At 31.8% G+C, this 21730-nt stretch overlaps 1 protein-coding gene across 1 annotated transcript in view; it reads right to left on the minus strand.

Moving 5' to 3' along the window:
* Nucleotides 1-21730, minus strand: part of NCAM2 (neural cell adhesion molecule 2) — a 528788-nt gene that overhangs the window by 23368 nt on the left and 483690 nt on the right. Inside the window, exon 15 of the mRNA XM_044913789.1 lies at nt 19305-19485. Coding sequence (XP_044769724.1) covers nt 19305-19485 — 181 coding nt within the window. The remainder of the gene's footprint in view (nt 1-19304; nt 19486-21730) is intronic.

Consider the following 21730-nt stretch of genomic DNA (forward strand, 5'->3'; position numbering starts at 1 on the left):
GAGGAGGGTGAAGATTGTATTTTACATCACCTATTTCTTACCACTGTGTCTCTATTCTTTAGTTATTTTGATTCTTATGTTAAAATGTTCCTTACATGTATAACTATTTTTATGTATATATGTAAGACTCATACGTGTGTGTGTGTATATATATATATATAAACTCAATGATAATCCAAAATTTCCCTTCAAATCACTTCTCCCTACTAGGAAGTATTATTTGAGAGAATGTGGGTTAAGAGGGCAGCACCCATAAACCAGACTTTATTTATTTATTTATCTATTTACTCATTTATGTTTACTATCTGATTTGGGGCAAGACAATTAGCTGATTGAGGATATTTGGTTGGTAATGGGAAAGGAATTGTAAACATGTATATTATATAAATGGTATTTATAATTATAAAACTCTATACATTTTCCTAAGAATGTCTTTTCTTATATATGTTTGTTTACAAAGACAGAATTATAAATTAACTATCTTTTCAAAATATTTTCTAGTCCTTTGATATTACAGAAATATTTTTGCCCAAGGCTAAATTGGGCAAAAATGCATGATCACCCTTTATTTTAGCTCAATGTTATTAAACAGTTTTATCAAGCAGTTGTGAAGATAAAATATGAAAAAAGCAAAAGACTCTCTTCTCTGGGGACTCATATGAATTGGGAGAGATGAATAAGACATGTAACTTAGAAACTGAAATGCAGTGCAACTGATTGCTTTACTAGTGGTAAAAATTAATGTAGCCTGAGCAGATAGGTGGGAAAGCATATAACTTAGTAGTTAGTGGTCAAGTAAGACATGATCGAGAAGACAATATTCGAAAGGTATTGAAGAATGAGAAACTTTCCATGTGATGAAAGGAGTTTATTTCAGTCAGAACATGCTATGAGCAAACATGGAAATGTATGAAAATAAATGGTATGTTTTGAAATTAGCATAGATATACAAATATTAGAGTTAAGATATTGAGGATGATTGAAGTAGGTCGGAGTTAAGTGAATAAAATGAAGAAGTTAAAAATAATGGACCCTGAAACTGAGTAGATAGACAAATAAATCACCCAAACCAAAATCAACTACCACCACCATCACCACCAAAACCTCCAAAGTGTGATCTTTCCCCAAAAGGTGGTAGAGAATTGTTAGAGATACATAGAGAGGAAAGTAGAACCTGTTGCAGGAAGGGAGCTAGTGGAGGCCTGGGCTATGGCTTGGAATGTCTTTCAGTCTTCCCTCTCTCTTATTCCATGCCCATTTCCATAATGCACCCAGGCTTGTCAATCTCTGCTTGATGTTTGAAGCAGTGAGGAAGTAGTTAGACTCAGCCTGGAACATGTGATTAGTGATTGAATCAACATTAGATAATTAGTGTCCATTAATATATTTTAAAAATAGACACTGTATAAGATAAAATAATATTATCATTTGCATAATGTATATTTACAATTATGTATAATTATTCTGTATACTTTTAAGTGGAATGACATTGCAAGAGGCTCATCACCTTCACACCGTTTTTTGTTTTTTTTTTTAATCTACACAATCCTCCTTAAGGTTTTAATATTTATCTTTTGAGAACAATTCCCTGTAAAAAGAAACACTCTAAAATATAAAGTTATTGGGCGCCTGGGTGGCTCAGTTGGTTAAGCGACTGCCTTCGGCTCAGGTCATGATCCTGGAGTCCCTGGATCGAGTCCCGCATCGGGCTCCCTGCTCGGCGGGGAGCCTGCTTCTCCCTCTGACCCTCCCCCGTCTCATGTGCTCTCTGTCTCTCTCATTCTCTCTGTCTCAAATAAATAAATAAAATCTTTAAAAAATAAATAAATAAAAATAAATAAAATAAAATATAAAGTTATTATTTTTCTATGGGAGTGTTGATGGAAACCTGTCACAGTCTCAGAAAAAGTTAAAATAATATATTTAATGTAAGAAGAATAATTAAAGAACTAAGCTGTGCTAAATTTTGAAAAAAAGTTGGCTAAACACTTATAGATAACAGCACACTTGATAAATGTTTCAAATAACTGAAAATTTAGAAACGAATATTTGTAAGTGTTGGTACAAATCTGGTGCAACAAAAAACCACGAGAGACTGTGAAATATCTAAAGTCCTTGCACAACAGAATACCTATGCTCTTAACTACACTGACATTTCAAATTGCTAAGTGTGCTTGAATGGAAACCATTGACCATTTCACACACAAAAAAAGAAAGAGCTATAAAATATTTTATGTCATATTTATTCAAACTGCTCTTTTGAAATTTATTCTTATCTCACTAACTCTATACTTTCTCCATATGAAGTTTAAATCTTATGATATGTGTTCAGTTTTCTTTGGTGAAGGTGATTTAGGTATTTCTCATAAGATAATGAAGGTTTGGTGTGCCTGGGTGGCTCATTCGTTAAGCATCTGCCTTCGGCTCAGGTCATGATCCCAGGGTCCTGGGATCGAGCCCCGCATCAGGCTCCCTGCTCGGCGAGAAGCCTGCTTCTCCTTCTCACACTCCTCCTGCTTGTGTTCCCTCTCTCGCTGTGTTTCTCTCTGTCAAATAAATAAATAAAATCTTAAAAAAAAAAAAAGATAATGAAGGTTTTTATTGGCTTATGGGAAAAGAACTTCTTAGATTGAAATGAATATGACCAAAACAGACATTAGCCAGTGTCAAAGAACTGAATAATTTAAATTTTAGTTCCTTGGTTTAACCATTAATTGGCCAAATTCTTTTTTTCTGTTAATATTAAAAGGCTGTTCCATATATAGAAAATGGAATTCTTTGCACAAATAGAAAATACCTTTCTTTTTCTTTAAGATTTTATTTATTTGTTTATTTATTTGAGAGAGAGTGTGCATGTGAGTGGGGGGGGGAGCAGAGAGAGAGGGACAAGCAGACTCCCTGCTGAGTGCAGAGCCCCAGGTGGGGTCTAACTCCAAGACCTGAGATCATGACCCGGGACAAAACAAGAGTCGGATGCTTTACTGACTGCGCCACCCAGGTACCTCAAAAATACCTTCTTCTTAAAGACTGTATTACAAAATTGAATCCCACCCATATAGGATAAAATTACAATTAATATTTTACAAATTTTTTGTTGAAATTCCAAACTGTTTAATCTATCTATTATGAAATTATTAAATATACATACCTTTGAGTTTTATAAATATATAAGACAATAAATGAAAAATATGAATAAATATATGGATGGTATTATTTTCCAAGGAATTTATAACATTAGGTTATGAAACATTTCCAGTTTTAAACATTCACTGTATTGGGTCTTAGAGATTTCAATTTCTGCATTAGGGTTATATAAAAAAACAACCAAGTTACATTATTGAAATTAAACATCTAAACACATAAGAACACTTCTAATGTAAATTATTACATAGTGCATCTAAATAATATCTTGTAGAGTATACTTTAACTCTAAGATAGAAGTGCAGGTTTTCAATATATTTAAAAAATACATCTAAGATATCCTTCTCTGGGTGAATGTATAAACTGTAGTACATCCAGACAATGGAATATTATTCAATGCTAAAAAGAAATGAGCCATCATATCATGAAAAACATGAAAGAACGTTAAATGCACATTACTAAGTGAAAGAATCCAATGTGAAAAAAATATATACTAAATGATTCTAAATATATGACATGATGGCTTCTGACGGCACTTCCTATAAGTGATGGAAAAGGAAAAGCTACAGAGATTATGAAAAAGATCAGTGGTGGCCAGGAGTTAGGAAAGAAGGACGGATGAATTGGCAGAACGCAGAGGATTTTTAGGGCAGTAAAACTATTTTAGTAAAAATACTATAATGGTGGATACTTTTCATTATGTATTCATTAAAACCCATATAATATACAACACCAAGAATAAATCCTAATACAAACTTTGGATTCTGGGTAAAAATGATGTCAGTGGTGTCAATCTAGGTTGATCACTTGTAACAAATGTACCACTCTCCATGTTGATAATTGGGGAGGCAATACAGGTATTGGGACAGGCAGTATATGGGAACTTTGTACATTCCTCTCAATTTTGGTATGATCCTGAAACTTCTCTAAAAAGTAAAGTCTATCTAAGAGTGAAAAAAAAAAAAATAGAGTCGTATCTTTAAAATCTTCCAAGAAATGGCTAACTTGCCTAGATTGGGAATGTCTATAAATTCAATAAACAATATTTTATTTCCTTTAATAATTAAAAAAATGACATGCTAAGTGATGACTGACACACAGGAAAGTCTTAAACATTTTTAGTTTCCTGTTTTGGTATGATGGGACCCACCAATGAACCAGACCAGACCCTGCTGTAGAGAAATATATCTATTCCCTTAAATAAACTTTCCTTCATGTCTGACCATTTGATGGAACATTAAGTCTCAGGCTAGTATACAAAAACCCCACAATACTTTTTTCTGTTTTCCACCAATAAGCACTGCAAAGCAGAATATTTTTCTTATCATTTTGCAAGAACATTAGAGAGTTTTGCATGTAACCTTCCATGTAACATATATATCCAGTTTGGCCTTTGTGAATTTATATAGAAACAGCAAGTTGAGAGTTGTTGCTCATGCATTTCTCAAAACAGAAATGCTAGTGTGAAGAGCTAATTTTTACTTTTGTTAACCTTATCTAAGCAGGAAAAAATAGTCTATATTTATTATAATATGCATTTTTAAATATTTTATATTTCTCTTTATAATAATAAATGAGAAATCAGTAAAGAAGGAGACATATAGCCACTATGCAAATTCTGATTTGAAGCTGTTTATGTTGATTTCTTAAAATGAGAAGGACAGATGCTGAAATGAAACCATCTAGTTTAGTTTTTATTAGATAGTATGTAAAAATATTACTTCACATTACTAGAGAATGATCTATTTCTATGAACAATGTAAAAAAGTCATTTTATAAGATGTTTTCAGAAAATGTGTAAAAATTATAAAGTGATTACATTTAATTTGATATTCTTTTTGGGTTGTAAACTGAGTGTGAGTTTTTACATTGATCATAGAAAAGCAGCTCTGTGTAGGAGTTAAAGTGAGAAAGGTAACAAGCTGACTTGTTGAAGTACCATGATTACTGGAAGGAACTCTGGTTGGTTAATACATGACCTTTCCTAAGCCACACTGATTTTTTTATGAGACAATCAAGAAGAAATCAAAGGAACTAGGTCAAAGACACAGGACTATGTAAGTTATAGACTAAGGATTGAGTTATGTCATCTCTGATTCAGTGTAATTTGATAAAACAAAGAAAGGAGGAATGCTGAGAGTCAATGACTAGTCCCTGGGCTTCTCTGATCCTCAGTTTGTTGACATAATAAGATAATAGTATCGATTAGGGTATTAGAATAGATTTCCTCAAATTAGGATATTAGAATAGATTTCCTCAAATCTCTTTAGCTTTTTCACAGTGACCCCAAACAATAAAGTAATATAAAGCTAATAGAATAATGTAAAGTTAGGGGCGCCTGGGTGGCTCAGTCGTTAAGCGTCTGCCTTCGGCTCAGGTCATGATCCCAGGGTCCTGGGATCGAGCCCCACATCGGGCTCCCTGCTCGGCAGGAAGCCTGCTTCTCCCTCTCCCACTCCCCCTGCTTGTGTTCCCTCTCTCGCTGTGTCTCTCTGTCAAATAAATAAATAAAATCTTTAAAAAAAAAAAAAAAGAATAATGTAAAGTTACTGTGATGGTCACTATAAAAATGTCCAACAATGCCCAGATATTTCCCGCTTATACCATCTCATTGTCAAGGGGTTTCAGGAAAAGCAAAAACAAGAACAACAAAGAAAACTTAACTTTCTTTCTCTCCCAATGTACAAAACTTCTGTAACTATTGAATGAATTGAAAGAAGTTCAAAAATTATAACAAAATACAGATATTATATTACAATTTTCATTTTGAAATGTATACAAATATGTTTTAATGGGGGATATATATATATATATATATATATATATATAAAGATATACATTTGAGAGTGGGCTGTTATGGGAAAAGAAAGATTAAGTGTGCCTTAAAATAATGCAAATCTTGAAAATGAACTTTTTCTCCTTTGTAATTTCTATACTATTTCATTTTTATCTGGCAATGTAGCACTTCACTGCATTTATATAAGAGAAATATATATTCATATTTGGCCAGCAATTTTTCACTTTATAAAAACTAACTGAATAATTTCCATATTAAAGAATTATCGTTTGAACCCAGGTCCAGTACTAAAACAAAAAGAGAAATACAATGTTTTATTAAGAGCACTGGACCTGGATGCTAATTGTGACTCTTTACGTAAATTATTCAATTTCGTTAGGCCTCACTATTCTCCTCTAAAATATGGGAGAAATGATACTTACTTCAGAGGGACTTTATGAGGAGTGAATGAAATATTCCACACAGCATGTGACACAGTACACATTAAGAAATAGAACCAAAGTCACCATTTTTGTTTCATACCTTGGCTGTGGATCAGCAGAGAACCTTAGGAATTTTCTACAACTTTATTCTCATGGTGCTTAAATGGAATTATAGTAATACATTAACCAAAGAGATTTGAAAAATCTCTTTAAGCATTTACATCTGCCTTTATAAACTTTTGCTAGCAAAGGAAACTACTTAACAATGCTTGCATTATTAAAATTATTAACTTTATTCCTGTATTTTACTAAGATAGTATCTGATTATTTTGGTCTCCTACTAGTCACTGAAGTTTCTAAGAAGACTCTGAAACTAGTTTACTATGAAAGAAACAGTATTTAGTAGTGTTTCTAAATTATTTTTGCAATATGAGTCTACTGATGATGTATTATTTGTCCCAAAATAGAAGTCACTCAATGATTATATGTTTATTACACTGCGATATTGGATCTGATTAAGTTAGAAATGAAAACACACAACAAGGACAGAGAAGATTTGTACCAGTAATAAAGAAAACACATATAACAAAGCTTTTCCTCAGTTTTCTTTATTACAACAAGGGAGACACAGAGGTACAGAAAATAAAATGACATTTAATATACTATGAAACACATGCATAGGATTACACATAGTGCTGGATATTATGTTGAGGGTTTTAAATAAGGGATGATACTGAAGACAATACATTTATAACGTACATTTTTTTTCAAGAAAATAAGCTATGATGAAAACAGATGCAATTAAAATGATCAGAAATAGTCACTTTAAAACACAAGTGTTATACATAAAATCAGTGTAAGATGTGAGATAAAAATATTCTTAAAGAAGTTCATGAATCGTGGAGGTTACTTAAAACAGTAATTTTTAATTGCTTGCATTTAAAAAAAGATTAACTAGGAGACTTATTTCATAGTGCCCATTTAGTACATGTATAGAATAAAAATAAATATGGTATAATTAAGAAAAAAGATGTTATCTCTTAATATTATGCAATGTTTGCAAATGTGTAACTTTATATTTTTATTAGTTAAAATGGAATGATAAAGAATAACTTAATTTGAACACACACAAATTAAGAAACATTACCTTATACCTAAAAATACATTCAATTAGTTCACACGTAAAATGAAATTTGAGTCTACTTGAATCAACCTAGCTTTAAAAATTAGGTAAAATAATAGTCTACCAACAAAGCCATAAGGACATTAGTTGCAGTTCAGGTCAGCATAGATAAAATGATAGAACTCTTGAACATATGTGTTTTCCTTAGCTGTTTCAGTATTTTTTCAACTTAGGCTTTGAAATTAGTTAATAGCCATAGAAGAAGGATGATTACTACCAGAAAATCTTTATCTGGCTCATTTTATGTAGGATAATAAAACCAAAGGTAATTGGAAAACACAGCATTATTATCACACTCTTATCTCTTATTTCAGAACAATTAGATTAAATTTAAGGTTACTGAATTTTTTTGCCTTAGATAAAAATTGAGATGCTGCTTAATATACTCTTATAAACTTTATGTATTTCATCAAGTTTTTAAGTACAATAAATTAAAAAGGGATAATACTACAGCTTTATATTTAAAAGTTAGAAAAATGTTAACTCTAAATGTTAACTCTTACCAATTTAGATGTTAATACAGAAGAGATCAGGTTAATGAGATGTTAGAAAGATTGTTTCTTCTTTAGGTCCTAAAATTTACAGTGGTAATACCTTCTGGATTCTAAGATAAATTATAAAGTATTAACAGTGATCAAATAATTCTCTTTATTTTTATGACATAATCAGCTGGTTTGGAAATGGAATTTTTACCAATTTCAATTCATATTGAAATAATTTCAAGGGCTATTTGTAGAATATTTGCATCTCCAATGGATATTCAATGCATTAGTCTTTCTGAAGGTTTTATGACATATATCCATAGCACAAATGCTAAGACTTTAAGATTTACCAGTGATTAATGGAAAAGGAGTAGAAAAAAATAAACCCTATTTATTCATGGCCAGAAATTGAGGTGGGGGGAAGGAAGGCTGGAGGGGGTTGGGAGAGAGAGAGAGAAAGGACAACAGGGCAAGAGAGACAAAGAGGAGGCATAAAAGGGAATGAGAGAGAGAGAGAGAGAATATTAGAAAGAATGAATGGGAAGGTAGGAAGGAAGGAAGGAAGAAAGGAAGGAAAGAAGGAAGGAAGAAAATAAGCTAATATAAGAGAAAACCTACATAATTTGTACCTCTTCAAAGGTTGTTTAAAGGATATTACATTAAACTCACAGATTTGAGCCATAATAAAATACATTAAATGACACATTTGGATACAACCTTCATGATAAGTAAAATTATAGTACATAAGAGCTAAAGAAAATTATAAATAACATTTAATTTAGGTAGTATTGTAACACACTATTTAAAGCTTTTAATACTGCTAATGTCATAACCAAAAACAAACAGGTAGAAATTTTCAGATAATTTTACATGACTAAAGAGATTTCCTAACTACTTCAAACTGAAAGTATTATTATAGGTAACATGATCTAACTATTCTTGAAAACTAGACCTGAACATACTTAATGATTATATTGTTTATATAAATATCTATCTTAAATCACTAAAATCATTTGTAATTTTAAAATTTATGTTCCCACTCCTAGTGAAGATTAATAAATATTAATAAATATGATACTTTTCAGATGTCTAATAGAGTTTATCCTGACCCAAAAAAGATTAATTACCTCTTGCACACTCTATTTTATTGAATATAACTGAATAATCACAAATCCAAATGTACAAAATTGAAACTACTGTAGAATTTTCCTTATTTCAGGTTTAAATTAAATATGTTAAGTCGCCATTCTTATATGGAAAATATTTGAGTTAAATTATAATGGCTTCCAAATTGACCCAAATTGTATAACCTGTGAACTACTGTGCATACTTGTATTTTTAATTCTTAATTTAAAAAAACCTTCTGTATATTTAAATAGTGAAAACTATTTGCAATTAAATTATTTGTGTATGTATTCATTTCATATGTCCAATTGAAATTATAGACATAAACTGTTAATCCAATGTCTAGAATATATATATATATATATTTATTTATTTTTTTGAAACACCTAAGATACTTTAGGCTAAGGAAAAAAGGGAAAGAAATTAAAAAAATAATAAGCCATAAGACATTTTAATCTCGTCCATGTCTACCACGAATGAATGCATATATGTTCATTTGTTTCATGTTTTTGGAAATGGTACGAGTGTAGCATTTATAAAATGTCGTTATTCCCAATGACTAATATGAGGAGAGAGGATGAAAAATGGCAATTGACCTACAATTCTCCTATCCAAGAAGTTTCCTAGAAAAGAATTTATTGCTACTTCTTAGGCATACTCTGTTAGCACATCTGGTACATGGTATTGGTGAGCCTTATAGTGATCTGATGAATAATTACGGAGTTTGGTTTGGAGAGGAGAAACCAGTAAGACTAAATAATAAAAGGAGAAAAGAAGACAAACCAGGCAAAAATGGTGAGGAGAAAAAAAAAAAAAGGAGATATCCATGTTTATAGAAGAAATTAATCTTGATCTCCACATTCAGATGAAGTAATCATCCACAAGGAAATCAACCTAACTTAATAACTGGTAGATGATGCTTAACACAAACTTCTGGAATGATTTAATATTTGGAGATATGATATACACATCAGTAGACATAGACATATTACATGTAACGATTAACATAAAACTCACCTTAACACACAACTTCATATTTTATACATTTGAGACACAGGGTTTTATGTAAGAATTTATTGAATGAAAAAAATCATTGGATGATATGAGGGAGAGACTTAAAATAAGTTGAATTTTTATGTTTTGCTTACCAACAATCACATTCGTTTAGACCTATAGGTAGATACTAATTAGACTAAACAGCACTGTCAGATTACAGAGTTGCATATAACAAAACTAAAACTCAGGTAATAAAAAAAAAATTTAGCAACACTTACATATTACTAAGATTTTTTTTTTAATCTGAGAAGGTAATTTACAATCTCTAAGGCCTCATTTATTGAAATGTTATAGCTGTACTGTTCAGAGTTTTGTGATTTCCTATTTCTTGTAGAAATAAACCAAAGCACAGAACCTGTATTTTAAGATGTCTGAGGATTTATTTTCAAGAATTTATGCATTTCTCAGAATTGCAAAATAATTGTTCTTCTAAGCATAAACATTTGGTCAAATGATAGATTGCTTTTTAATTTCAGGATTAAAAACTTGATCTGTACTTAGGTGTTTATAAAAACTAAATGAAGAATTTATTAAATGTAAATAATTCTGTGAGACAATAAAATTTTCATTTTAAATTATTTTCTCAACTGTCAAAATATCACTTTAGGTACCATGTAAACCTGAATTTGAGTATTCTTCGTATCACTGTTGGTGACCTTGAGTCATAGAATATTAAATTTTAAAAAATCAACTATGGTATCTTATGAAATACATATTCCATGTTTTTTGCTATTATATACTATGTATTTTGCTATCATATACTATGTCAAAATAATTTCTACATGAGTCTTGTGGAAGCATTTGTCTTATTGGAAAAATCCAGTCAGGTTATAGTCAACAGGGAAAACTGTTCCTGGAAGAGTTATTGGAACTCTTTTCTTTCCCAGGACTTTCTACATATTAGTAACCAACAAGTCTATATACCTTCTCCAAATACAGATATCCTGGAATATAATATGCACTTATAATTAGTTCTTTAATAAAAAAAGTTGGTCATGGTGATTTTATTTTATTTTATTTCTTTCTTTGAGCGAGAGAACACAAGTGGGGGGTGAGGAGAAGGAGAAGCAGGCTCCCCACTGAGCAAGGTGCCCGATGTGGGGCTCAATCCCAGGACCTCAGGATCGTGACCTGAGCTGGAGGGAGATGCTTAACCGACTGAGCCACCTAGGCGCCCCTGCTATGGTGATTTTAAAAACAGAACACTCGCCATAAGCAGGTTAGATTTCCGTACTGCATAAGTTTGGAAATCCCTTTGTCTCAGCAGAAGAAAAGGGAAGGAAGTAGAAGTGTGTTTAATCTGTGGATGGGTTACTTCTGCATTCTAAAGATCCGTTGCTAGATCAGAAGAAAGAAGGACAGCTGTGCACAGCAGAGTTTAGAAAAGATAAAGACAGACTACTAAAGAAAAGTCTAGCATTAGATCTTATGTAATAGGATCCTGTAGCTATTTAAAAAAGAAAAAAATAGTAAGAGAATACTTTCATGCAGGAAAACAGTTTTTGATGAGTGACTCTCAAAGCCTCGTATCTAGTAATTTGATTTACCATGTAAGTATGGTCACTCTATTGATATATGTAAATCTGACTGCTTTCTAATTGTCCTGAATGAGTATTAAGAATCATTTGCTAGAGTGTGGTTGGGAGTGAAAGGCACAAAACACTTTTCTCATTTTATAATGAATGAAAATGTCAAAACTGAAATCATTACTTATGATACTCCCTCAAATCCAGCTTCCTCTGAAAAATGGAATGTGGCAACACCTCCTTCTCCTCTCAATTTCATCATCTCTCAAGAAGTAGCTAACAATAGCATCAGTCCATATCCAGTGAACAGGATGCAACTTTTTAAACACATTCTAACTTTATTATTTATTTTGGGACAATTGCAGAGAGATATTTTCAACTTAATGAAAAATGGATATTTCAATATTGGTGTTCAAATTTAAAAGAAGAAACTTTTCCACTTTTATTCCTTATGACATTTTAGGTCAGTAAAAGGAAAATAGGTCGCACAATAAGGATACACATCTAATATAATAAAAGTTATCAGGTTTATGTTTTATATAAATGGTAAGCACTATGAAATTTTATAAATGTCCATAAAGTTAGAAACTTACATTTAAAAGAGTAACAATTAAAACCAATATAAAAGATCCACAATTCTACGTAATAAAATTACTATTTATACAATGTATGGCCATGGATATTGAATTATATTTGCAAAATAATCAAATGAAAGACTAGATGCAGCAAATGCTTATGTTCCAAGTAAAAGTGACATGATATTTAACAGGTCAACTTCAGAAATTAAAGGAAACTTTAGAATGAAGCAAATTATGCAGTGAACTCATCCTAGAAGAAACAATCCTGATTCACTTTCTTTCAGTGATTTTCTGACAAATTATTTACTTTAAAGGTTGACAGTTTGGGGAAGGGAAAATAGGCTAATTGTTCATGGGTGAAGATACATGCATAATTAGTTGGACCATAGAAAATCTTTTATCATAATTTCAGATTAGCCTTGTAAATTTGCAGGGCATAAAAGGAAATATCATAAAACAACAACATTAAAACATCCAAGACAAACTTATGGCTATAATGAAAGAAAACCCAGCAGCATTCAGCTGCCATGACTGGCTTCCATTTTCGCCTTTATTCGCTTCACAGCATTTATCTGCGTGACGGAAATTGTTTTTGAAAATAGAATAAGAATAAAATAATTAAGGAAGAAAAGAGTAGGGTTACAAACATGAAAATAAAGAAAAAGAAAAAAAAGTGACAGTAGGAAAGAAAAAAAAAGAGAAAATAATTAATGCAAGATTTACACAAAGCCATTACAAATTACCTACAAAAAATTACTTTGATACAAGACAAAGAATGGCTAAAATCTGTACAGAACATTACGAAATAGTTGTCACATTAAATCATAACTGAGCCTCAATATTAATACTCAGTATTAATTAATGTTTGTTTCACATAAATCAGACAGTAGTTCTGTCATTGATTCTTTAAATGTAAGCATCTTAATTATTCTCAAATGAAGATACATCTTATAAGCGAGAAGGCACCTCCACTTCACTGTGCTACTGTAAATATGAGCTCATCATATCCTGCAATGTTTACTGATAGTACTTTTCGCTGCCATCATATCTTAGAAGAAATATTTGATAAAAGTAGTTATATTTTTAATAGTGAATAAGCTACCAAGAAATATCAGTGAAAATTACCTATTCACACAATGAAAATTTGCCATAAGAATAGAAGAAGCAAGGAGCCCTGACTGACCAAAGACAAACTCTAGACATATGTCATTGTACCTCTTTAAAAATAACTTTGAGAACAAAAGAACATGAAAATATAGGTTTACTTTTTCATTATGTGCTAAATTCAAAGAAATACTGTTTTGGGTGTAGTATTAACATTTAGCTTTGACTGAGATTTCCAGATAGTTAAAATGAAGTTCTTTCCAATTAACTGAACTTCAATTTCACTGCTGTTTTAGAATTTCTCTTATTCATATTCTGAACAGATCATAAATTTAACTTTAAGAAGACATTTTAGTATTTGCCATGCACTTGAAAATGTTGTTTTCTTTGTTTATGTTGAGTTATTCAGAACTGTAAGGGTATGCTAGTATTGCTTGGAACTAGACGAAGTGATATCAAAATTATTTTACTGTACATTCATTAAAAATATAATCAAAACAACCATGAAAATACAAAAGGGAAAAAACCTGAAAATTTTTAACAACATATTTAGTGGTGGTGATTTATATAATTTCTTTTTTAGCTTCTTAAATTTGAGGAACTCTTATAGATGTAATACGTGCTTGAATTCAGATGGTAGAATTGTTTTATCATCAGATCTTAACAATGTATGAATGCAATTATTTGTCACCAAATTATTTTAATAGTGTTAAAATTAGACATGTGTTCAATTCATTGTAACAAAAGCAGAAAAAGGAAGCGATTACTAAAAGAAAAAAAAGACCCCTTTTTTGTTGTTGTTGTTAAAACAAACAGTATTAAATCTGTCATAAACCAAAAGAATAGTGGGAAATGTTTTTCAAAATAAATTTATTTATCACCAAGGATTGTTTAAAACATTAGATTATATTCAATCCACCAAAGTAGTAGTATTTTTAGCCATAGAGATTACAGAACGAATCCATAAATGTCATTTTATCAGACTCTCATTCCATAGATTTGTAATCATTTTATAAGAATTAATTTGTCAATTAACATAAGAATAAAAAAGAATTAATTTGTCATAACTATTCAATATTCTCACTGTTTATAAATAAAATGAGATGGCATTATGCTGTATGAATATTCCAAAAGGGAACAGGATTGTGATTTTTGCACTCTAGTTCTATGTAAATCAAGAAACACATCTTTCAAAGTAAATACATGTTTAATAAGTGGAAATGAGAAAATATTATTCATCACAAAGTACCTTTTAAATTAGAATAATAAACTATGGGGAAGTGTGGTATCCACTAATACACATACGTAGAAAAACCATTATTGTCAATGTAACATATTATATATGAATGTAAGGTGAGCATATTGTTAAAAAAAATAGTTCTTCAGTCCAACAAATACATGTACTCTATATTTAGCCTGTTGCTTACAAAAAGTTAAATATATTGAATGCACATAAGCAATGACTTTTTAGATTCAAAAGTCTATAAACTTATTTAGACAGTTTACAACGCATGCTACCAAAAATGAATTAAAACTAAATCAACTTCTAAAGTTCACATCTTCTAAAACTGGAATAAAAAGACTTAAGGTCTGCTAGTTTATTATTGATAACTTATTTCAGATATGAGTTTGAATTTATAATATTTACTTTAAAATGGAATAAGAAATCGTACAGCTACCAGGGTAATTTTGATGAAGGCATATGCAGATCATTTTCCTTATTTTACCAATACATAATTTTAACTCTGTAGGATATTGTGGGCGTAAAGGCTCCCAAATTCACCATCACCCATTACAGCCTTTAAAATTGCCCCCAAAAACCCTCTAGAGCTAAGCTGAACGATTCTTAAACTATAAACGCATGTCATTAATGTGGCTTTCCACGAAGAAAGCCATCAGCTGCACAGTTTAGAGGGGGAGGAATTCTTTCTCCTACCTTCTCAGATAGCTTGTTCTGACTTCTTGACTGCATGATCTGCCTCATCAGCTGTGAAACACACTCCAGCATTTTTCATCCTAAAGTCCTTCTGATACTGATTCTTTTTTTTTTTTTAATCTCTACTCGCCTTCATAGCAAACCTTCTTAAAAGCATTAAATAAACATGGAGTCTAAACCTAACCTCACATAAAATCCTCAGCCCACTCCTACCTAATTTCTCTCATAGCCACTTCAGCAAAGCTGTATGTATGAAGGACACTTCACATCTCTTTCGATTGAGTTCCATTGACCTCTTGGCAGCATCTGAAGTGGCAAATGAGATTTATAGCTTTTCTTCTTGAAAGATGACTCTCCCTTAACTTCCAAGATACTACAGTCTTCTGTTTTTCCAGGAACTCTACAACATCTTAATCTCATGGGGGGTGGGGGGTTGCTGTGGTTTTCTCTTCCCATATAATAGTTCCTTGGGACTCGGTTCTTTATCCTCTACTCAGTTACCCAAAAAGTACTCCTTGAACATCTATGCTGTGCCAGGCACGCTTCTAGGTACCAGGGAGACATCTATGAGTATTTTAGACTCTTTTTCATGGAGCTTGGGCATTACTCATTGTGTAATTTTATCCTCACCCAGGCTTCAGATACCATTCACCTGTTAATGTTAACATCATAATGTATGTTTCCAATCTATGACATCTTCTCATCTTTATATGCACACATATAACTACTACTTGACATTTCAAACATAAGGATCACCAAACCGATCTTATGTTTGATCCTATTCTGCAAATCCCGCTCCTCAAATTCTTCACCCTGAGAGATGATGCCAACAGTGTTCCAACTATCCAAGCAAGAAACTCAAAAGTCATCAATATCTACTTAATTCAATCTGTTACACATGTAAGGTTAACCTACATCTACATTGTGTCCAGAATTTATTCACGGTTTTTTTTTTTTTTCTAATGCTATCACTTTTTTTCAAGTGTTCCTGTTCATCCATCTCTTCCTTTTACCCATATGAGCAAGATTAATCTGTCTGTAATGCCTATCTATTCATATAATGTCCCTGCTTCAAATGATTTCTTATTGCCTCTAGGACCTCTTTTAAGATTGTTTATGTAATTTTCAGAAGATCTTGGATTATCTGGGTTGTAGATCCCTCTTTATCCTTATTTTTGTTCATACACCTCCAGGTTCTCTTCAGCCATGTTTTATCTAGTTCCTAAAGCAGATCAAAAAAATTTTTTTTCTCTCTCTCTCAGAGGCTTCTTCTATATACGAACTTTCCCTAGAAGACTCATTTCCTTTAACTTTGTTTTGGAAAGGCACTTTCTAAAGGAACCCTTCCCTAACCCCTACCTCTCACCACAAGTTAGGTACAAGTGCCAAACCCCTTCATGGCAGCATACAGCCCCAGCATATCTCTTAGTTGTAATTATTTGGTGGTTATTCTAACCCTAGGTTTTATGTCTACCTTCCCTACTAGATTGTAAGGTCTCTGAGGGCAGGGGCCAGTTCTGTACTTTTCACAGGTCATTCCTCTGTGCCCATTTCTGTCATTCTCACAAAGCAAGACCTCAATAATTACCTAGAACAAATGAATGAATCCTAACATAGCAGAACCAGAAGAAACTAGCTTAGAGATAAGAAAATGCATATCAAGAAAAATTAATTAACAAGAGCAAAGCTGAAACTATAAACCATAATTCTTTCCACTTGTCTTCTAGGTACTGCCCACAATCTGATTCTGAAATTCAAACAAAATAGGTTTTTATGGTAAATGTATCATAATATATCTTAGATATGTCTGTGCCTGTATATGTATATATGTGTGTATGTATGTATGTATGTATATGTATGTATAAATGTATATACATATATTCTTATTTACTTTTTACCCTTTTATCCATCCTTATTTTTGGTTTTTATTAACAATGATTTTTTAAAATATTTTTTAAAGATTTATTTATTAGAGAGAGCACAAGCAGGGGGAGCAGCAGAGGGAGAGGGAGAAGCAGACTCCCCACTGAGCAGGGAGCTCGATGCGGGGCTCAATCCCAGGACCCCGGGATCATGACCTGAGCTGAAGGCAGACGCTCAACTGACTGAGCTACCCAGGAGCTCCTTAACAATGATTTTTTATAAAACTAGCAGGGACTCTGGAAGTATAACATAAAGTAACCTGCCTAAAGTCTATTTTTTTCATAATTTGTTTGTTACCTATAAAATGTTATTAAAATGTTGTCTTCCAACCTCATATAACATTAATTTTTAGCTTGATAAAAATTATTTTCTCCAAACATACAAGCTAAATTAAAGATTGAGGAAAATGGAATACACTGTTGAAATCCTCCTTTGAAGATTCTGACTCAGATTTAGAGTCATATTTATATCATGTTGCTGGTATCTGTATAGAGGATAATTACTACAAAAATAAAACATTATAATTGTGGAGGTAGTTACTGGTGTTTCAAACTCACAGAGGCAATGAACTTGATAGTATATTCAACCATATTCTTAGGTGTATCATCTTATAAGATCATTGGATTTGTCATATGACTAAAGTATCTCTGACCTTGAACAGATCCCTTAACCCTCCAAATTTACATCTGTAAAATGAGTATAACTCTTCCTTGTTCAATTCAGATTCAGAGATACATAAATGAGATAATGAGATAATAAATGCAAAAGTACTTTGTAAATTTTTAAAAATTCCATTACAAATATCAATATTAGTTCTAGATGTTCCCAACTTCCTAACTTCAAATTATAATTGGAAGCACTTATTAATATTAGTCATACAAAGTCAAATATCAATGACTTTTAAACCATATAACCAATAGTAATTTTTTTGTAATTATTTTTAATAGAAAGATTAACTGTATAAAGATGCTTTCAATTTGGAAAAAAAGATGTACTATATCACAAACTCACAATAATGAGATTGATATCTATCTGAAGTTACAAGAGGGTTAAAGAACATGACTGAACTAACACATTTTATTTTTTCCCAGTCCCAACAGTGTTATGTAACAATGCTGACACTGTAATATAATATGATTTCAATAAGCCATGCTTATCAGTATGCTGCCCCCATCTCTACATATGTACATATGAAGAGTATATGTATATTACATATATTCATACATGTATGTATAAGATTTACCAGTAAATGTTACATATTATATTTAAAAGAATGGTAGATGTTAAAGTATGACCCATGTGATAACTCATAGAGTTAAATATGACTATGAATCAGGACAAATTCTTGCATCTTTACCTCTATAACATGTATCTGAAAAAAATTTAATATCTCTCCTGTGGACTTTGATACTATCATTAGCATATAATGATGCAAGCACTGTTACTAATAAAGGTAGAATTCACCAGTGCGCTTGAATACTGATGTTGAGTGTCCTGCAACATTGTGAGCCTCCTTGAAATCCTAGTTATAATTTTTTCTGGGCTACATCTGTGGTTGTTTCTGACTCACTGTGTGATTGATTCTACCTTTCCAAAATCAACTGGTTTGATCAGTCATGGATGGGCTCATCATTATCTTTGACCGCATTTTTCCAAAAGTGAAGGACCAGCCTCCATGTGTTTGGTAGAGAAGTCTTCTTTGTGAAAGATTTTCTGGTTTCAACAGAAATTTTTCATGTTGATTTTTGACACTTCACTTTTACCTTCCATCCCCTCCCTCTGTTCATTCTCTCCCCATCGCTTCAACCACCAAAGTTGTCAGGGTGTATTTACAAGTTAACTGATACCCCATGGCAAGAACAACTTGAGAAATCTTGAGTAAGACATGTCATGATAATCACGATTAGAACTCAGAATTTACAATTCCTTCTATAAAATTGTTTTTAAATATTAAGAAAAAATCCAGAGGAGTTATAAAAAGAGGATTATCATATTTATTGCCAGCCTAAGAAAGCAGATAGTTTTGCTTACCTTTAATAATGTTCGGCTTTGGTGGCATGCTGAACTCATAGACTGTTGGTTCTGAATATCCCAATCTATTGGCAGCTGTAATTTGAACTTCATACCCCATTGTCCACTGTAGATGCTCCAAAATAATGTGGTCTTTATTTCCCTGCACTTTTTTCTCTAGCCACTGATCTTCTTTATCTTTCTGTAGAGGCAATCAAATATATTTTGTAAATACACTGAAGTTGGGATTTTTAAAAAATATAATTTATCTTCAGGTAGAAAAAGTGTTTTTATTAACTTCAAGAAAGGATATTTTATCATCTACAGGGATAAAGAAAGTTGCTTTATCAGTGAAGTCATTTCTAAGAATTTTCCATAAAAATGTAATGTTTTTTTAAATTTTAGCCAAAGAATGATTTCATAATTAATTTTTGATAATTCAGTGGCTGATAATTCACCTTCATTAAGAATTTATTTTTATTTCACAGATATCATTTTGCTGTTTGGCCATTTTTTGATTATTAATAGTCATGTGGACAGAAAAAATGAAACATAACTTACAGAAAAAGCTTAGTATGTCCATTAAAATAATTGCCAGAGACTATTGTTTAAGGTTTGAGGTGGGGGACGGGGAGACAAAATGTCTTGCAAATAGAGGTTGGATATTTTTTACAGATTTAAATTACCATGAGTATTTTTATTACTCTTATGTTTTAGACTCACAATAAAACAACACATAAGAAAAAATATTACCTGTTAAAAATGTTATTAGCATCAGAAAATAAAATGTGTTATGCTATCCTTGAACATCTACACTTAAATCCTGATTGTCTTTCTAAAAGAAATGCTTTAGATCACATATTTGAATTAACCTTTATTTGAAAAATATACTATGATTACAATTAACACAGAAAAATAAATTTATACAACTTAATGACTCAAACTATCCTAAACAATGTGAACATTTGGCTGTGCCATATTAACCATTTAAACACTGGTGCATTCCTTAACCTCTTTGCCTCGTTTCTCTCATCTCTATTACAGAAATGATAGTAACAGCTGCATCTGTCAGCTTTTATGAGGGAGCAATGAGGAAAACCAAGTACTTTGGGTAGTCCAGGGCCTTAGGAATCACAAGCACTTAACAAATGACAACCATTATTAAGGAGAGCCTATTTCCATAATAACTGTATGAAAATAAAATATTTTTTTCTGGAATGATATATTTAATAAATTATCACTGCAATTGCAAATCTCAATTTCCCAGAGATATAATTATAAGTAAATTAGAGTCTGGCGAGATAGATTGATAGATAGATGACAGACAGATCAATCTTTTTTAACCTCAGAGCTCAGCCCAGTATTACCTTATGTTGAGTCAATATTTTACAATGTTTCTTTGACTATAAAGCATAACAATGTTTTCAGCACTTATGGTGAAAATTTAGGATTTATTCTCTGAGATTCAATTGTGGATGTTAAATGCATGATTGCATTAAATTGATGATACTACAAACATGAAGTGTCCATTAAAAGGAGACAAGAAGACATTACTGTTTTGATACCATACTATTACTCTATTTTCCTACTTAATTATTTTTGGTTACATAGAATTTTTATTACAGAGGTATCAGTTAGCCTATTTTGATATTTCATCTAAAACTAAAACATATTAGCACCCTTAATGCTATGAAGCCATGGGTTTTAGAAAAGCACTTAAAGTTATCATATAAACAAGAGATATTTACTTTGCTTTTTGAACTTATAAATGGATTTAGTTTATAAATTGTTGTCCAGTACTATTTAAGGTATTATGAGGTGTACTGAAGAGGCCATTGGAAAACCGAATAGTTTGGGCCAGAATGCTTGTAACTTGTCTACATCACTAAATGATTATTAAGTCTAAGAAAGGAAGTGAGGAGCACTTCTGAAATGTTTGGGACAGCTGTACGGAACAGCCATGATTTTCCCAACACCTTCCTTCATCATCGATTCATCCATCAATTATTAATTCCACCTTTATTGGGTAGAGGGGCTGTTCTAGAACTCTGAACACAATAGTGAGCAGGACATGTACAATACGCTCATCTTGGAATGTACACCAGCCCGGAAGAAAGACATGAGCTCTTTGAAAAATGAAGAATGCTCTGGGAGCATAAAACAGGGAAACTTAGGAGAGTCTAGGGCCTCAGAAGGTCTCTCTGGGGAAGTGATGTCACCCTCATTGGAAATAATAAACTCCAGTGCCATTTTTCATTTTTCCTAACTTAGTTAATGAAAAAGTGTGATTCTTTCACAGAGGTTTAGATCCAAAAGTAAGCACAATGATTGAAAATCTCAGAAAGGTGTACCAACACTGGGAGACAGAAAGATACACACTATAGGCTTATTGTTTTCAGTAAATGTAACAACACTATAGGTATTGACCAAAAAATAAAGCTTAGAAA

This window comes from Neomonachus schauinslandi, chromosome 1 (assembly GCF_002201575.2).
Source record: "Neomonachus schauinslandi chromosome 1, ASM220157v2, whole genome shotgun sequence".
Taxonomy (NCBI): Eukaryota; Metazoa; Chordata; class Mammalia; order Carnivora; family Phocidae; genus Neomonachus; species Neomonachus schauinslandi.